This window comes from Amphibalanus amphitrite, unplaced genomic scaffold, assembly GCF_019059575.1.
Source record: "Amphibalanus amphitrite isolate SeventyFive unplaced genomic scaffold, NRLGWU_Aamphi_draft 000167F_arrow, whole genome shotgun sequence".
Lineage (NCBI taxonomy): Eukaryota > Metazoa > Arthropoda > Thecostraca > Balanomorpha > Balanidae > Amphibalanus > Amphibalanus amphitrite.
This window is the reverse complement of record NW_024881662.1, coordinates 493,302-512,397: the sequence shown is the minus strand read 5'-3', so window position 1 is coordinate 512,397 and position 19,096 is coordinate 493,302. Positions and strand designations below refer to the sequence as shown.

At 51.6% G+C, this 19,096-nt stretch overlaps 1 protein-coding gene across 2 annotated transcripts; it reads right to left on the bottom strand.

Moving 5' to 3' along the window:
* Nucleotides 1–736: 736 nt before the first annotated feature.
* LOC122383555 (poly [ADP-ribose] polymerase tankyrase-1-like) lies at nt 737–18,256 on the bottom strand. Of its 2 annotated transcripts, none has more exons than XM_043370076.1 (21): nt 17,818–18,256; nt 14,956–15,180; nt 14,384–14,479; nt 13,737–13,944; nt 13,164–13,417; nt 12,744–12,865; nt 12,036–12,237; nt 11,590–11,730; nt 10,868–11,000; nt 10,260–10,400; nt 9,709–9,874; nt 9,224–9,443; nt 6,935–7,042; nt 6,267–6,584; nt 5,818–5,989; nt 5,274–5,407; nt 4,807–4,970; nt 4,298–4,481; nt 3,994–4,102; nt 2,152–2,308; nt 737–1,808 (listed from the first exon to the last, which is right to left on the bottom strand). In XM_043370076.1, exons 1-21 carry the CDS (start codon nt 18,005–18,007, stop codon nt 1,731–1,733), a joined length of 3,522 nt encoding a protein of 1,173 aa, XP_043226011.1. In that variant the 5' UTR covers nt 18,008–18,256; the 3' UTR covers nt 737–1,730. The 2 variants fall into 2 exon arrangements, with proteins under 2 accessions (XP_043226011.1, XP_043226012.1); XM_043370077.1 differs by having other exon boundaries at nt 10,260–10,358.
* Between the last annotated feature and the right edge of the window lie 840 nt (nt 18,257–19,096).

The window sequence follows — 19,096 nt, the reverse complement described above, 5'->3', positions numbered from 1 at the left end:
AGATAGCTTTGAATGAATCAGATAGCTTTGATGCGACCCCAGTCTTTCTGGGACCACATATTAGCCGTCGTTTTCAGGTCACCGCCTTGACAACAGCTATGCGTCGTCTGTCCCCCACCTCCAAGAGAAGTATTGATTGCGTTGACCCGCGCATGACTAGGCTACCCTATTGAAAAGACTCGCTTCGTGCTCGCTCGTAATAAGATGCCGCTCCTTATCTTCTCTTACTCAAATCAATTTATTGGTATTTAGTTATGCCACGGGGGTCTACTGTGCCTGGTATGGAAGATTTCTATGTATGGAAGGAACTAGCAATGCGATGAGGCTCGCTGTCAAGACACATGGTAATTACTAATTAGCAATGCCGCAGGTCATGTTTGCGTGATAGCATAGGGGCTTTGCACCACGTGGGTATTATGTAACTGGGGGCCGACTTCCCGTTGAATTAGTCAAACAATGTCATATGGAATATGGATCGGATGCATACCTTTGACGCCACAGTGTACATAATTACATGGTTGTCCCTGGTCATCAGTACCTATGCCTTACTGCGCGAGCAGACAAGTACACCAGCACTTGTATAATGCTATACTAGGGTTGAATATATCAGGAAATTTTACTCAGGATAAGGATAACCATTGGACATTTGAGTCGTAAGCTACCGTCCCCGGGGGTTAATTTTGGCTAATCCCTAGACCACTCTATATCTATAGCAGATCCCATTCAGACTACCGTGTTCACTCTCCAGATATATTTCTCTCCATAAAACATCGCAGCGGACGGCGCGGGGGAGTGGTGCCGGGGTCGCGCCGGTGACCACCCTCCGCCGACCTCTTCCATACGCCGCGCTCCACCGACCGCGTCGGCACGCGCGACGCCATTCTTATCACAGATGTAGATGTTCCTATCCACTAGTGTATACATATCTTCCAAACGGCCGACTCACTGCCGCACGCGCACACACATACACCGATAGACGTCGATGCCTCCGCCGATTTTCCAGGCGCCAGCCCTTAGTCCGAGCGACAGCCGGCCTGACCGCTCCGCCACGAGCTGAGTCTCACGCAGCGCGCCGTCCCGTGCCCGCCGCGACGGGCCCTCCGCGGCAGTGCCCTTTGAGTGGACCGGTGTACGCGCGCGTGACGTGAGAGTTACCATCACCTGTGACACGGCCCGTCACGACCAGAGCAGCACGGACACGGAACGGACGCCGCACGGACACGGAACGGACACGGCACAAGTGGCAGTGTGGCGAGCCGCCGCCGCCCGCCGCAGTCGCAGGGCCCTCTCGGCGATCGCGCGCAGAAGATCCGACTCGGGAGTAGTGTAGAAAAAACGGGCGACACGCGGTGCAAGACAGGAATTTGACAGGCCACCGACTAAAGAGATCATGTACCGGTACACGTACCACCCGGGACGCTAGTCGATTCAACGCCTGCCCTCGCGGTCTCGCCGCCAGACGCCCAGACCGGCACCTGTGTCGGGCGCGGAGAACTCGGTCCTTACGAGACCCCAGCGCAGAGCCACTCGGGCCGTCCTGACTGCCGTCAGCGGGACACCGAGACCGACTGCCAGTCGGGAGCCACCCAGGGAGGTGATCCCAGGCCCAAACCAGAGATGCCCTGACGCACTCATCGCACTGATACCTGTCAGACGATTCAGAAGCCCGTTCGAGACCGCCGGTGCCTTCTGTCGCCCCCCAGTGCCGGCTCCTAATCTGGGCGCCTGCCTCAGACGGCCGGAGGCTCGACGGCGTGCGCTTCGTCCGGCCGACAGATCTGGTACGTGATAAGGTACTCCGGGTACGCCTGAGGGAGGCGCCAAACGGCGGTGAGCGGCGCACGAAAGAAACGGCACCAGGCGACTCACGTTGCATTGCATTGCATCAGGCGACATTGCATCACACACAGGAATCCAGACTTGTTCGTACAGTCCCCGCGGCAAGCAAGTCTACAAAGCAAGTCTATAAAGTAGGACATTATATTTTAATTACTTCCGGGACTCAATTCATCAGACAAGTCGCGCACAAAGCAGCACGCGACACACGTGATTAAGTTGGTTTAAGGCCGTACACCCCGACAACCGACCAAACAACTGCTACAGACAATCAGCCGTACTGTAACGATCGCGGTGCGCCCCTGCGGGTCTCACCTGCTCGCCCCTATAGACGACGTATTCGGGGAAGGAGAGACCGCCGGCGCTGGGCCGACCCACCACACTGTGGTGGCCGGGCGGCGCGTGCGCCATCTTCATGGCGGAGAACTGCAGGAACGACTTTCCGAGCGTGGTGCGGCACATGAGCAGCTGCCTGTAAACCAGGCGTCAGTAAACGGAGTTAGTTGCAGTCGCGGTGCGGCACAGTTCTGTGAACCAGCCGCCCGTACACAGCACGCCAGATATAGCAGTTTGGCGTGTGGTGGCAATGATGGAACAAAAAACAGCCAGTAAAAGTGGGTCGGGGTAACGTCGACGGTTGAGAAATTATATGTCGTTAAAGAGTAATGAAAAAAGTCGCAAATCTGGCCGGTTTTATCAACATCCTGGCACCTAGATCTAGATCTATGCAAATAATTTAACATAACTCCCTGATTTGTTGCGAATAATTCTTTAACTATGTCCAGCTTTGAAAACGAGACAGCCAGCCTTGCTTGGGTTCCTTTCGGACGCCATTTAATTGCGTCCCAGAAAAGCTATTACTGGCACCTAAAAGCTGACTCGCCCCAAAATTGGTCCTCAGCACCTATTTGGTGGATACCAGCACCAATCATGGAAAATAACCTTAATTAGCTGTTTCTGGCACCTATTCATCGGTACGCCTTACTCTTTTTTCTGAATCTGGCACCTAAATGCTGAGCGTAGCACCAATCTAGCAGAAAAATGAACTACTGGCTGGTAGAATCATGTTGTTCTGGTATAATGACCCCTGGAGTCTAGCCTAAAGGTTGCCAGTGCAGCTACACTCTAAGACAGCCCCGTAGTGATCTCAGCATTGTATATGACGTTTAAGTAAGCAAATAATATTGATTTGTTTGAAAAAAAACAATGTCATTTAAATATTTAAAAGTATTTATTTGTAATGCTTAAAGGGAAACATTTTTGTGAGTAATTGTCTCGGTTTTGACCATTAAAACGGGTATTGTATTTTTTGACGTCATCAAATAGCTCCAAAAAAGAAATGTAATGTTTTCATTCCGTTCAAGGCCGCTGAAGAAACGCGGGATCTTGCGTGGGACATTGTGTCCGTTGTTTGCCGCGCAGAGTTGTGCCGTGGTTGTCCCTTTTTCATCCGTTTCTTACTTATGTCATATGTGTGCATGAAGCTTGGATTTTGTTTTTGGTTATTGTGTGGCCGGTCAGTCAAACGCCCCTGTAGAAACCGGATGCTGCGTTTGATCGAGATGGAGTCAGACGATGATTGCAGAAAGCTAATAATATTGAAAAGAGGGCCGGTTGCGTGGCATGTCTGTTCAGAGTTGACATTTTGCTTTACTCCAGTTTATGACCTGAGAGCCTGGCTGGAAGTGACGGATCCAAACTTTTCACGTTAAAATGGCTGAGGGTGCAGTAATCTCTAGTCTCTACATAGCGGGCTGGTATAGGAGCGTCTTGCTATGCTGCACCATAGCTGGCTAGTGATTCTCTTTTGGCTAGAAATGGTATTAATCATTATCTCCACTGGCGAAAATGGCACTTGACATCACCGAATGCAACGTTCATGTTGTTAGGATACATAAAATCAGGAAGATTACGCGAATTAGGTAGGCAAACGTGGAATAAAATAGGTGCTGGATGTTTTGGTTTTGGTGCTGAATCAGCAAACAGCAAATACGGGGTTCAACTAGACGATCTGGCAACTTAAGGCTGTGTGGAAGCAATTAGGTGCCAGATTCAGATATTAGGGTCGAATAAGCATTTTGGGGCTGATCAGCAATTAGGTGCCAGAAACAGCTTTTTAGGGACCAGAAACAAATATTCCCCGTTCTTTTCACACACCTGTGGCAGACGTAGCAGGAGCGGTCCTTGTGGGTCGGACAGCCCGTGCCGCCACCAATGCCGTGCACGTACTGGTTACTCTTCGACGAGTTCTCGGCGAAATAGATACCTGAAACGGAACACATCTCTTAAAACAAAGCACTTGCTCACATAACAACACAAACCAATACAAACTGACAAGTTACAACACAAGGGTAAAACGCCTCAACGCCACAACCATTACCGCTGCAACTCGTACAACACAAGCCAACAAAGGCATTGCCACCTTTCCGCGCCCATCACCTCCATCCATCCGGCCACTCACCGGCACCGAACATGCCGCCGATGTAGGCGTGTCGCTCGTCGAAGCCCTTGTGCACAATGGCGTTGATGAAGGGCGATCCGTGGAAGAGGATGCGCTCGCAGGCCTGGTTGCCGTTCTCCTCGGCCACCTCCTTCCGTCGGTGGACGTAGCGCTCCCACAGCCGGCGGTTCTGCACCTTCTGAATCTGAGGCGTGAAGACAAGTGTCAAGGGCTGGTGGAGTGATGTAGAGTGGCTTCAGAGGTCAGTGGTGTTGTGGCAAGTGTGACACATACACTACCGGGACAGGAACGATCGAAACGAGAGGATGATTCCGTTATATGTTTTGACGTCAGGGAATTTGCTCCATATTAGAAAAAATAGAAAAGATAAAACAGTAGACAGTAAGCCCGTTCAAAAAGCGCGCATCACGTCATAAGCAGACCCGGCCTGTCCCAAATCTATCACACATCCCTCCCCGCTCCCCATCCTCGCCGCGCCAACGTGACGAGCCCCCCAGCGCGCCGCCTACCTTGATGACCCTGTACCGGCTGAAGACTCCGCCGGCCTGGCCGCTGTCCTTGTGCTCCATAATGGTCGACTGCATCTCGTGCTCCACCGCCTGGTACTCCTTATCCTCGACGGCCAGATCGACGAGCGTGGTGCCCGCCGACTGACTGCTGTGCCAGCCCACCGCTGGAGGAGGGGGTGCGGGGAGGGAGGTCAGCGGATGACCAGGTGATTCGGGACGCGGGAGAGCGCGAGAATCGGCAGCGAGCCCAGTCACGCGATGGACAGAATATATGATGAACATGAGCCTGAGCCATCACTTAAAAAGTTAACCTGACGTAGTTGTACACGTTACTGGTATCCCCGTACAAGATCTGTGCTTTCCCGATAATATCTCCTTAGCACATGTCTGATCCACGATCACGGTCCCTCCATGATCATCTCCAATCCATCCAGCTGACATGCTATCAAAGTTCAGCGCCGACCGACCTTTGATGAGTTTGTGCCGGTGTCCGTAGGCGTTGACGCCGATCTGTTTGAGCTCCTCGTGCCCCATCTCAGAGAGAATGTCCATCGTGATCTGCTCCCGCTCGAAGATGTCACGCAAGTGCTCCAGGCCGAGACTGGAACACACGGACAGGGAGAGATTTGGTAAAGTGCGCCGGTGAACGGAGAGAGGCAAAGGACAAATCTGACCTATGTCGACAGGCTAAACTCGTAAACTTTGTACTTTAAACGGAAAATGACATCACAGTAAAAAAAAAAAAACAGCCCGTATACGACATACCAGCCGAATACCAGCCGTACCCCGACCAATGGTAATGAAAATCCGCCATCCAAAACACTCAGACTTGAATTCCATGGAGCAAGTTCAACGTACCAAATTTTCAACATTCGCGACTAAAAGTCACTGCCCTCCTCTCACTCGGAAGACAGCCCGCCTACAATACATCTCTTTTCCCCACAAACATATCCCTGACGACCAGTGACAATTTGTCCTCCCCGCTCCCCGTCCTCCATCCCATCCACTGACCCGCTGAGGAAGGCGGCGATCGACGCGTTGGCGTCTGTGGGCTCCTCGTCCACCTGCACATCGGGCACACACGCGCTGCCGTCGCCGCTGAACGCAGCAGGCGGCGCCAGCGGACAGGTGATGAGTAGAGAGTTGCCCGAGGGCATCATCACCAGCTCTCCGGACGCCGTGCCTGAGGGAAACGAGAGAAAGGGGAGGAGTTAATGCTTCGTCGGGGTCCGTAGGAGGGACACAACACGGTGTGGGCGTGAGACAGATATTGATCAGGTAGGTGATCCACCAGTTGTGCCAGTAGTAATCAAGGTAAGGAAAATTCTAAGCTATTGGACGTAATATTATTATATCGCCAAAACTAACATATGAAATAATGAGGACGGAACCCGGCTTATGCGTCTCCATCCATCGTCGTTATCCCCCCCCCCCCTCCTTTCCACATCTACACCACTTACCGGCCTTCCTGGCGGGGGCAGGAGCAGCGGCCGCGGCAGCGCTGGCGGCGGCCGGCACAGCCACCGTATTGGCGGCGCCGGCCAGGTGCGGCATGGCGTCCTGCAGCAGACACTTGACGTCCTCGGCAGTGGCCAGGTCGAGCGGCGTCTGGCCCTCTTGGTTGGTGAGGCACGGGTCCGCGCCGTGCGCCAGTAGCAGCGCGCACAGCTGCGTGCGACCCTTCTGGGCGGCCTCGTGTAGCGGGGAGAATCCCCACCGGTCCATGGCGTTCACCACAGTGTTGTACTTGATGAGCAGAGCCGCGATGTCCAGGTGACCTGGAGGGTGATTGATAAACGGGGTTGTTATTGATATAAGTCGAACAAACGCAGGTGGGCACATACATGGCTATGGAAGCACAATAAGGTGGGAAGGTGAACGAGAAACACCGTCGAGTAGCATTTCCACCAAAAGTGGGTATCGGAACAGAACAGGTACTGGATGGCAGTCACATGTGTGTTTTACACGACCTAGGTCCTCCTCCGGTCTCTCCAAGAGGCTCCGTTCGTGGCCTGTAGTCCAGCCTGTACCTGAAGTGCCACATCTGACGGCACTCCTATCTCACCCCGACGGAGCACCCAGCCTGCCTGCACCTCTCGTCTCACCCCAGCCCCTGCTCAGTGCTCACCGTACGAGGAGGCGTTATGGAGCGGGATCAGGCCGCCCTTGTCCTGGGCGTTCACGTCAGCGTTATTCTCCAACAGGTACTCGGCCACCTCCACATTGTTGTAGCCGGCTGAAATACAACAATCATCATCATCATCATCATGTATTCTTATGTTCGTCCACATTCGATGGCTTTTCGGAACAAGTGTCAGGTTTACATAAAATCAGGTATCTATTAAAAGTAAAATATGCAGCATAAAAGTAAGATTGCACCCTACACTAAAAATATTAAAATACACATGAAACACGCCTAAAAGTTATCAACACCATTTAAAAAAAAAATATCAGTGTCCTATTTAGGTGGAGGTCGTCAGCCACTTTCTCGCCCTTCTCCGACAGACTCTGGCAGAGCGGGACTCTCTCACTTCCGCAGGAGCGCGGTTCCAGAGTGAGACAGCACGACAAAAGAACGACTTCCGTGCGTGTTCACTGCGCACTCGAGGGATCTGCAGCGAGCCGGCTAGAGAGCCCCTCGTGTCCCTGGTGGAGACGTCACTGCGGTGTGCGATTTGGGCCGTGAGGCCGGTTGGCGCTTGGTCGTTATTGAGCAAGTAGTGCATTTGCGATGCGTCGCGCTCGGCCACAAGGTTGTCGAGTGACGGCCACTCCAGTTTCGCTAACAACGGCGTGACATGGTCGCGTCTCCTCGCCCCCTTCACCACCTGCGCACAGTGGTTTACCACTTTCTGTAGCCGATGGCGCTGGGTGGCGTTGCAACCAGCCCATACAGTAGAGCAGTAGGCGAGATGTGGAAAGATGAGCATTTCTACAATCATTTTCTTTACAGACTCCGGCAATTTGCCAGCCATTTTTGATAGGCCTCCGAGTGTGGCATAGCAGCGTCTGACTGTGCCAGACACATGCTTCTCAAAAGTCAGCCCTGCGTCTACATCCATCCCCAGCACTTTCACCGTTGAAGACGGTCTGATTGAAGCATCGCCAAGTTGAACAGAAAATTCAGAGGTTAACAACCTCCTGTTTGACTTGATAAGAATAAGATCCGTTTTAGTGGGGTTAATTTTTAGACTGTTTTCGTTAAACCAACTGTGCGCGGTGGCTACGGTGCGCTCAACACTCGCTTTCAGTTGAGACAGATCGTCGGGTCTACTCCGGTGCAAAAACTGGACATCATCGGCGTACATGACTATTTTGGACTCCTCTGTGTCTATGTAGGACACTAAATCGTTTGTAAAAATTAAAAATAACACTGGGCCGATCAGGGACCCCTGCACCACGCCATGCGTAATGGGCAGCGTGTCACCTGCACCACCTCTCACAGCCTGTCTGCGCCCGCCGAGCCAGTTCACAAACCAGTGGGTATCAATCCCGTACCAGCCGAGCTTCTCCAGGAGCCGGGGATGCCGAACGCTGTCGAACGCCTTGGACGTATCGGCCGTGGTAAGGCAGCCAATGAACCCACGGTCCATGCCGTCCATTAAATACCCAACAGCGTCCAGCATCGCCGACTCCGTGGATCGGCCCGGCCGGAACCCATGCTGTTCATCGCAGAGTATGTTGTGTGACAGTAGATACGACATCAGTTGGAGACAGACAACACTCTCTACCAGCTTCGCGACGGTCGGCAAAATTGATACGGGCCGGTAATTGCTGGGGTCTGCAATATGAGACATTCATAAGTGGTGACACACTGACGGTTTTAAACACCAATTCAATTGCACACTAACCTGGATGTCTAGACAAATAATAGATTAACCAGCCTTCAGATTTACTATCCAACATAAAAGGTGAAGCCGAATGTCATAAGCTCGACCGCAACCGAACAACAATAAATAAAACGTTTCCCAAATTAGTCTCCTCTAAGCTAATCTCACAAGCCAAACACGCAAATCGTTCACGAAACTGCACACTCATTACGCCCTCCCACCAGCGCCATCACACCTTGTCTCACGCATACATCCCCGCATAGTCAATCTCGTCCAACCTACCACTGACCTGACAGATGCAGCGGTGTGCTGCTCAGACCTGACATCCCAGTGGCCTCCCTGTGATCTGCCCCCTGCCCCCATGACTTCCCTGTGCTGCTCTCAGTCCCACTGACCAGCCGGGTGTAGCGGCATGCCGTTCCGGCCCTGTGACCTCTCCCGCCCCGTGACCTCTCCCACCTACCCGCTAAGTGGAGCGGCGTGCTGTTCCGTCCCTGTGACCCCTTATGTGACCTCTCCCACCTACCCCCCCAGGTGCAGCGGCGTGCTGTTCCGTCCCTGTGACCCCTGTGACCTCTCCCACCTACCCGCTAAGTGGAGCGGCGTGCTGTTGCGTCCCTGCGAGTCGCGGCAGTTGATGTTCTCTGCCGTCAGCAGTCGCTGTAGCCGCGCCAGGTTGCCCTTCTTGGCGGCGTCCAGCAGAGCGGCGTCACCGAGGAGCAGGTCCGCCACCTCCTGATCTGACTCCTTCACCAGGTCCAGAGGCGTGTGGCAGTCGCGGTTCTTCTTGCTCGGGTCGGCACCGTGCTGTGGGGAGATGGACGGATGGTTAGGTGGGTCAAAACAGATGGCCAGGGACAAACGTATCATAGACTGACGAGTAAGCGGGTCACACGGGATGATATTTCAAACAACTATCCCACCGATCGTGAGCAGAACACAGACAGCTGAGATCCGTGTCGTGGATAACCTTCGCCCTCATTATCTAGATACATACAGCAACTGGACACCCACTGGGCATCAAAACCCACGTCTCCACTGGGCAAAGGCCCCTCTGTCTCGATGCCCCTACCTTGAGCAGCAGCTTGACGATCTCGTATTTGCCCTTGGCGGCAGCCTCGTGCAGCGGTGTGAACTTCCACAGGTCGGCCACGTTGACGTTAGCGCCGTGCTTAACCAGCAGCTCCGTCACCTCGTAGTGGCCGTACGAGCAGGCGTTGTGCAGCGGCACCAGGCCACTGTGATGGCAAGGAGAGAAGAGGCAGAGCACAGTCAGCGACGTTATGGAAAGGAGGAGGTGCTGTGAGTGAGGATACTCCGAAAACGAACAGGTAGTAAATACCAGGGCGCATCCTGCTGACTACTGGCACGTGTTTTGTTCAAGCCAAGCCTGTGATATGTCCCTGGACAAACCGGCATAAGTCGATAAGAATAAGATGTTTTACGACAGCCAAACACATCACCGGAAATAGACGACCAGACTAGCAGTCTTCAATATCAACCCTCCCCCCTCCCCCACCAGCCTCAGTGACAACTGTTCTTTACCCCTCCCTACCCCCGCAACAGTCCCTCCCCCACCTCCTGACATTATCCCCATGTGACCAGCACAGGGCCCCCACTCACCCCTTGTCCTTGGCGTGCACATCGGCGCCGTGATCGAGCAGAAAGTCTACCACCGGCACACGGTTGTAGCCAGCGGCAAAGTGTAGCGGCGTCGAGTGCCTGCCACATGGACGTGAAGTCAGACCGGCGCCACCGGCAGAGCTATAATCAACAGGGCACAACAGCCCGACAGGTGAAGGCTTGGGTAAGGTCAGTTGGCCGAGTGAGGTCAAATGTCGCACTTTGCTCTGGTCGTAGAAGGTTGCTGGGAAGATCAGCAATAAAGGTATGTGGCGGTTTAAGGCCAGCCAGTCAGGTTAAAGTCAGTCGACAGTTGAGTAAGGACTAAGGAGACAATGACCTTCCGTCCAGGCCATGGCAGATGACCAGCTGAGATCAGGGGTCGTGACAATGGACTAGAGGCGAGAATGCGCGACAACCAGGAAGATTGAACGTCTCTCATCTACCGTCAATTACATAAGTCCGGGGAGTTCAACCGGTCAGGTCGAGGGTCACGGCATTTGCCCGGGTCAGGCGACAGGTCACGGGTCACATTCCTTCCGGGTCACAGCAGGTAACATTCCGTCCAGGTCTAGACAGTTGACCAGGCCAGGTCAGGGGTCACCTACCTTCCGTCCAGATCCCGGCAGTTGACCAGATGGGGATGCGCCGTAACCAGACGTCGCACCACATCCAGATCTCCAGCCTTGGACGACTCGAGCAGCTGGTACTCGAGGCTGGTGCTGGCCACGCCGGGCTCATCTGTGCACAGAGCGAGCCGTGGACACATCACTGAATGAAAGCGAAAACGACAATGAGCAGCGAACGAAAACAGTCAGTGAGCCGTGTGGTGGCTGAGAGGACCCGCTATGGATAACTGTCGATGTGACGTTTATGACGAAGAGGGACCCAAAAAGCGCTATGCCGCAGCTGACGACCAGCACAGTTGTGTGTACGTAATTAGGCTGGGCATGATGAGTTCAGCTGCAGAGATGTTTGACCACCGATACAACATTACACCTAGTGAAAAAGATGGCACCAGATGCTAATTTCGATAAGAAATCGTCCAGCTTTGGAGCAATTTAGTTAGATTTGAGTAAGCATCACACTCTTCCTCGGGCGGCCGAGTCGCGTAAATGGATAGCATAGGCCTACCGGCCCAAAAATGCCAGACAACTAGGAGCATTAAATAAATCAGCAGCCACCTCCCATCCTCGGCATAAGCCCACCACTCACTCATCCATCTTTACCAATAACCTCCTCTGCCAGATCCTAGAACACCAGCCGCCCATACTTGGCCACCCACCAACCACCATTGACCCCACTCCCTAGTCTGAAGGACGTCACCTACCGAGCAGCATCTTCTGGACGGGCTCGGTGGCGACCTGGGCGGCCGTACATCCCTGCAGTGACACGATGGTGGCGTCGATGCCGTACGACAGCAGCAGCCGACACATGGCCACGCAGCCGTCCTGTGCGGCCCGGTGCAGCGCTGCGAACAGGCAGTCAGGGCAGGTCAGGTTTGCAGGGCAACGACACATGTAACTGATGCCCAGTTAGGTCACAAGTGGCGGTCTGTGACCCTGTCAGAAGGCGATTTACATCAGGATACTCTGCAAGGTCGAATACCGCTCCACTGATTCCCAAATTTACGGCGAGTCTTTGTCTAGTGAGATGGATCGACCAACATCAAAGTGAGCCCAATATCATTAGACGCCGCGATACGGAACAGTAATCCCGCCTCTAAGACCCACCATACCGTCCCCTCCTTCATTCACGCCTCCTCATACCACTCACCGGTCTGTCCGTGGCTATCCAGCGCGTTGACCTTGGCCCCGTGTTTGAGCAGCAGTTCCACGGCATCGGCGTGGTTACAGTCGGTGGCCACATGTAGCGGCGTCAGCAGCTCCTTGTTCTTCTCATTGAGGGCCGCGCCGCGCCGCACCAGAAGGTCGGCCACCGCCTTCCGCTTCACGAACGGTGAGCTGACGGCCGCGTGCTGGGGGAGGAGGGGAAGAGAGGGAGGGGTGTCAGAGCGGCGGGGAGCAACACCGACAGTGCACTGAGGGGCACGGGGGAGCACGCATGAGGGTGTGGTGAATCTGGCGGAGCTATGAACGACGAGATGATCCCAAGATATGAACTACAAGATGAGCACTGGCCAATTATGGATTGCCAATGTGACCACTCATAAATTAATGCCCCAGCTGTTCACCGCTAAGAATGAACGCACGAACCAGGAAAACATCAAGCCATAGAGCCAGGAGCACAGTTAGCATCGTGATTGAAAACGGGAAAGTCTTAGCTTGATAGGATTAGCAATTATGACGCAATACCCAATTATATCGTCACAATTCATAAAAGGAAATATGACTGCCAAATTATATTTCCTTCAGGCAACTAAAGCGCTCAGCACACTAATACAATGCAAAAGGAAGCTCCATTTGGACTAGGCCCACGCCGGACGCCTCCGTCAGTCCCGTTCCCGCAGACCCGACATCTCACCAGTGGCGTATCACCCGTGTGTGGGTGTTTAAAGTTGACCGAGTCGCTCGAGAGGAACTTCTTGACGCGCGCCGGGTCCGCCTGCCTGCTGGCCTCCAGCAGACTGTGGCCTTTGAACTCGTCTGAAAACACAAACGGTGACAGCTCTGATCATGACCAATCTGGCCAACTGAGTATCGCCTTTTTCACTGCGCAGTGCACAATCGCACCCAAGAGTCATAGGTAATAATGATAGCACAAAACCTATTGACAGTAATCAACCCCACACCTGAAAAAGCAACGACATTCTAGTATGCTGTGCCATGATGTGCGCATTGTTCAACAATACAAATTCTAGTTTGAGCACAAGATCGTCAAACGACCCCCATCCTCCAGCTTCCCCAAGCCATACCACCCTGCGTCTCCCCCACCCGCACTCACAGGCCAGCCGATGTTGCAGCTCGCGAGTGGGCGCCGCGTCCATGGCCGTCTTGGAGTGGCAGTTGAGCAGCGTCGGGTCAGCCCCGTGGCAGAGCAGTAGTGAGCACACCTCCAGGCGCATTTTACTGGCGGCTTCGTGCAGCGGCGTGAACTGCCACAGGTCGGTGGCGTTCACGTGCGCGCCGTGTTTCACCAGCAGCTCCGTCACCTCGTAGTGGCCGTACGAGCAGGCGTTGTGCAGCGGCACCAGGCCACTGTGGGAGCGGAATGGGGCGATGGTGTCAATCAGCGAACCATGGGAGAATGAGAGTAGATTGTCAACAAGCAGCCAGTGAAGGATCGACAAGATACCAGCCGCAAGATGTTATACGACTGGGAGCAGGACAGCTAAATGCTGCATCTTTCAGTATTACCACTAAAAACGGCATACTTCATTTTACGATCGAAGAATCTTATAATGTAACGCAAAAGATTTACGATTGTAGCCAATGACTAAAGCAAACTATAAACCAAAAATAACATCACATCTAGCCCGACCCTTCCTCTCCATCGGCCGTCGGCCAGCCGACTGACCCCTTGTCCTTGGCGTGCACGTCGGCGCCGTTCTGCAGCAGGATGTTGACGATGCGAGTCCGGTTGTAGCCGGACGCCAGGTGCAGCGGCGTCGACTTCCTGCCGTCCGAGGCGTGGCAGTTGACGTTGAGCGGCGTCAACAGCGACAGCAGACGCTCCTCGTTCCCGGATCGGGCCGCCTCCAGCAGCTCGTCCTTCTTGTACTCACCTGAGGATGGGCGGGCGGGGGTGTGACTCACATCATGTGAGAGACGGCCAGCGCCCGCTGCGACATGGCACTTCCATGCTGCAGTGTATCACTGCCATGCGAGTCCGGAAAATATTTATAGATTTTCTGAGTTCGGCCATCCAGCTGATCGAACATTACGAGCTTCTATGGATCTGATACAGTCCTCAACATGCATAAAATGCAACACATTTTCGCACAGAAATATCATTTTTTATGGTTCCTTCACATCAACCGAATCGTCTTAGCAGCGCGTAAAACCAGAGATCGGCCGTGCACCTTGCACCGCCCGGCATGGTCCAATTACCAATCATGATCAAAGCCATGGCGGATGACTCCCTCTCCACCCTCTATCCAACGAACATCTGGCTCCCCTCCCCTCTCTACCTGGCGGGTGCCCGACTACCCTCCAGACACGTACCGGTGAGCACGGCTCGTGTGGATACGTCAGACAGCTCCAGTGCCGTCTTCCCGTCCGTGTTACGAATGTTGGGATCAGCACCATGCTGCAACAGCACTGGAAAGTGGGAGACCAGTGTCAGCAACGATCTGTGAGATAAGGTTAGCGGCTAGCGACGATAAAACTATGCAGGTGGCTGGTAATGCCCCAGCATTGTACTCATGGACGTGGCAATGAAGGGCTCGACATGCATGACCCAGAGCTTACAAGACATACGAAATGAACGATTACATTTTGATCGCAGGTTTATGACAACATTCAATCGCAAACGGACACCAATTGAAACAGGTGTGACATGCTAGACCTGTGCAGAAAACTTACTTCTGCAGACTGCAGAGTGCAGATCACGATTTGTAACTTCACTATGCTGACACTAGGTCAGACACTGAGCCTTTCAACAAAAGTCGACCGAGCGTCGCCACCCAATTCACGGGGTAACCATTTACCATAAGACACTTTGTCGTCTCACTCCAGGCCCATCACACCCGACCAGACCGACGCCTCGGTCTGTCCCTACGCGCCCCAGCACCCACCTATGCAGACGTCCGTCTTGCCCTTGATGGCGGCCTCGTGTAGCGGCGTGTAGTTCCAGTTGTCGCGCGCGTTCGGGTCGGCGCCGGCGCGTAGCAGCAGCGCCACCACCTCGGCGTGGCCGAACGAGCCGGCGTTGTGCAGCGGGATCAGGCCGCCGTCGTCGCGCGCGTGCACACTGGCGCCCAGCTGCAGTAGGTGCTCCACCACCTCCCGGCGGCCGTAACCTGGGCAAGAGGGGGAGGTGGTGACTGGTGATACACTGGGAGATACCAACACCCAACGGCAGCCCTAGCCTGAGAGCGGAACAGGATTACACAGTACACATACATAACTCTACTGGTACCCAAATGACTATTGGCCATAACCTGAGGGTAGGAGTTCATGCACAAAAATATGTATGCCACACCTACAGAGACAGCCATTCTCCAGTGGGGAGAGATTCAAACTTCAAGTCAAACTTCAAATTGTATCTTTATGGAAAAGTATGTTCTGAATGTCTACCAACATGTCTAAATAATGACCACTCCTACCTTTTAGTTTTATCCAGAAAATTCCCAACTATTTTCTCTAAAAGTGTGGTGTGCACAATAGACTTGAAAAACAACTGAGCTGGAATGATCAGCTATGATGCCCTATTAGTACCTTCATCTAAAAAAGGCTAATCCACAGAAACTGGGCCCAGATCTTTTTAACAAGAAAACATTATATTCATGAAAATTAAACTACCTTTAGGTCTAAGAAGACTTATTGTGACATCTTTGATGTCTACAGTCAACAAGAAATGATAGGTGGCCATAAATGTCATCCCAACTTAATTGCATTGCACAAAGTGAGTTTGGTGATCATAAGTCCACATGACTAGAGATTGGTCTCCCAAACAATTTGGTCTTGATGACAACTACACATTAATGTCCAATAAAAGGTGATTGAAGGTATCTATTATTCAGCAATACATTCAATTTCAACTGGAATGGAATCAATCAAACCACCCTCTACTCTACACATAAACCTGGGTGACATCCACGATCCAAATGGCCTAGAAATAAGTTAAAAAATATGTTGAGCCTTATCATAATATAATATGGTGCCTTTCTGATTACCTGCAAATGGAAATAAGATGAAGGCAGTTAAAAACTGTGGATGAAAAATATGAGATGCAGCTGCATTAAATATTATGGAAAACAACTCATTAGTTAAGCTTCATTAAAGGTAGTGTGCCACCTTTGAAAGATTTCCCATTTTATTTTTCCTAGGATAAGAAGCTTCTGTTTGTACCTAATATCGCAAAAGAAATCAAAAATGGGCCTGGAATAGTGCCTTTTTCGCCTAAAAGTTTATCGGTTTTTCGATATGTATAACAACTGTAGTGGGCTGAACTGCAAACAGGCGTCGGCAACAATCGCGAATGCGGCGCACATGTGACAATAAGCAAAGGTCATTATAGAGTTACGACATACGGGAATGAGTTATCAGCTGTCTAATTGTAGACAACACAATGTCGAGCCTTAAACTGTAAGCCTGTATTGGTATTGTTTCTTTTATTTGGCTGTCGAACATTATTTATGGTTTGAAATATGATTTTATGTAAAATAATTGATATGAAAAAGCCGTCTCTTAAGTTATGACCCCATTTCACCACACGCAAGTGGCAGAAATGACAATGATCAGCTGACGCATTTTTCTTGGCCGAAGTCAGAGCACGCGGCCCGACGCACCACCACCGCACCACAAAGTATGAGCAGAAGCCGCGCCCAAAGCCAGGGCCCCGGTAACGTGAGGTAGCCGAGTCGGGGCAGCGTGCGCTGACCCAAGCCGGGGCCGCAGCTTTGGGCGCGGTCTACCGCATCCCCGCGGGCAGCCCCGGGCTATCACATGACACCGGGAGGACGCGCGGCCCCGGCTTGGGTCAGCGCACGCTGCCCCGACTCGGCTACCTCACGTTACCGGGGCCCTGGCTTTGGGCGCGGTCTACCGCACCAACTAACAGGCGTGTTCGAAACCGCAGGAGATGATGATGAACGGGTTTATCGAAACTTGATTGGATGAGCATATCGGTAATAGCGATTTCAGTGTGTGCATTTATTGTTCATAGTGGTGTGAAATGTGGTTGGGGTACGACCGACAACCCGTCGGGGCGAATTTCGCACTGGGGTACTCAAAATTTGAAGAATTTAAGACGTTTCCATGAGTTTTGAAGGTATGGATAAGTTCTAAAAATCTGGTTCTCCTTATCTGGGCCATTAACTCCATATGGTCCAGGAAAGCTGGCACACTACCTTTAAACATTCATAGGCATAGTGTAAAAAAATATATGACAACTTCAGAAGACAAATCAATGCTATAAGTTAAAATCGAAAGAAGAAATTTACATCTGCTACATACAACAAACATTTATCAGCATCATTTGTGTCATTTTGTTTAGTACATTTAGTTTTAAAAACTGATTATTTTAAAATTTTGGACACATACTCTTATAAAGGAATGCTCAACATTTGGTCAAAAGGGCAGATGCAGCACACAAGTACAATTCTAAGAGTCAAGATGAACAGTACACCAATGACCAAACAAGCAGTTTATGCTATACTGTACCTAAATAACATTAATTCCGATGAAGGCAGAGACATCCTTTTCAGCTTTTTCTGTATTGGTATTTGGAATGCACATTTAATGTACATTGATTTTGAGCACATATGCATATGTTCAAAGTTTTTCAATCACTCCATGATTCATACGCATTTGCAACTTTGTTCATAAACAAACCAACATGTAACATTTACAATGAGTGCTTTAACAAGTTGTATAAGTGGTGTCATAAAATACTGACCAATATCAGCTGAAAAAAATGTTGAGAACATACATACCTGCAGCAATGTGAAGTGGAGATGACTTCCGTCCAGCGCTGTCTCTCGCATTGACAGTTTGATTTGTCACCAGCTTTTTTACCTTTGAGACCTCTCCAACCCGGCATGCCTCAAACATCTCCCTCAAGGGATCATTTGGGCACTGAGAAAAGCTATCTGATGGCAATGATAATGCAGCCCTTCGCGACATATTTGTGGTCTTGTCTGAAGGCTGGGACGACAATGGCCAAATTCACTACGCTGCTTCATGCCCCGAAATAACCCACAACCTCGAAACAAATATGCCAAAACTCATTTTGAATGAATGCCTAGTACACTCTTGATGTAAATGCAGCGATATCAACGGTTTTGCAACCTAATTAAAGCAGTAATCGCTAAATTCCCACACACATCCTACGCAGCAAACTCCATCACACACGAAAGCAAACAAAGCACAAAACTCAATTCGGCGCAGATGATGGGACGTCAAAATACACGACCGCTAAATTAAGTTTACTGAGCATGCACGCAAATTGCTGATTTGCGGAAAACTGATACTTCTGTGTTGATGGTCGTTTTGTTCTTCATTATTCAAAAAATTATGCTTAAATTAATGATACTTCATTTATATGATGGAAAAGTATCGGGATAGTACCTAAACACCAAAGGCAGTAGATGATGAAACTGAGTAGGTGGTCATCGGCAGATTTGGACGCGGATAATATCAGTATCAACCCCGTTTTCAAGCCATTAGCGTCGCTACGGGGGGGCAAGCGGGGCAGCTTGCCCCCCCAACCTCGGACCGGGCACCCCCTGAGATCGATACAGATCCGATGAGATTTTGGAGTCGGGAAAAAATGGGGGTACCTTTTTGAGAATGCCTGTGAGGTCAGACTCGGTTGGAGCGTGCAGTTCAAACCAGAGTCAGAGTCGCAGTCCCCAAAATCTTCAAGACTCCGACTCCAGACTCGGAAATGTCAATGCTGTGATTCATTCCATGTTCCTAGTTGGTTCTTTATTACATGTTATAGCTGATTTTCATCAGTTTTGGATTGCTGACGCATAATTTTCGTTCAAAGCTTGACACGAAATCTTCGGCGCCTTTCTCAACTCTTGTCAAATGTGTGCGACAGGCTCAAGCACCGTTCAAATGCCGCAGGGCTCATGAACTTGCTTATCACACAAGCTCCTAAGGAGCTCCTCTGAGCTCTAAGAGGTATTCAGAGGGCCCAGACCGGCCTCTGAGAGCCCCACTGGTGTCTATGTTCTCTGAGGGCCCATACAGTGATTTTTGAGGACC

Excerpts from the sequence above, each read along its gene's own strand:
- LOC122383555 (XM_043370076.1), bottom strand. The coding sequence starts at position 18,007 with ATGTCGCGAAGGGCTGCATTATCATTGCCATCAGATAGCTTTTCTCAG. Across the intron at positions 10,401-10,867 it reads TGCCGGGATCTGGACGGAAG|CTCTGCCGGTGGCGCCGGTC; the intron begins GTAGGTGACCCC and ends TGTTGATTATAG. Across the intron at positions 5,408-5,817 it reads ATCGCCGCCTTCCTCAGCGG|TCTCGGCCTGGAGCACTTGC; the intron begins GTCAGTGGATGG and ends CGTGTGTTCCAG.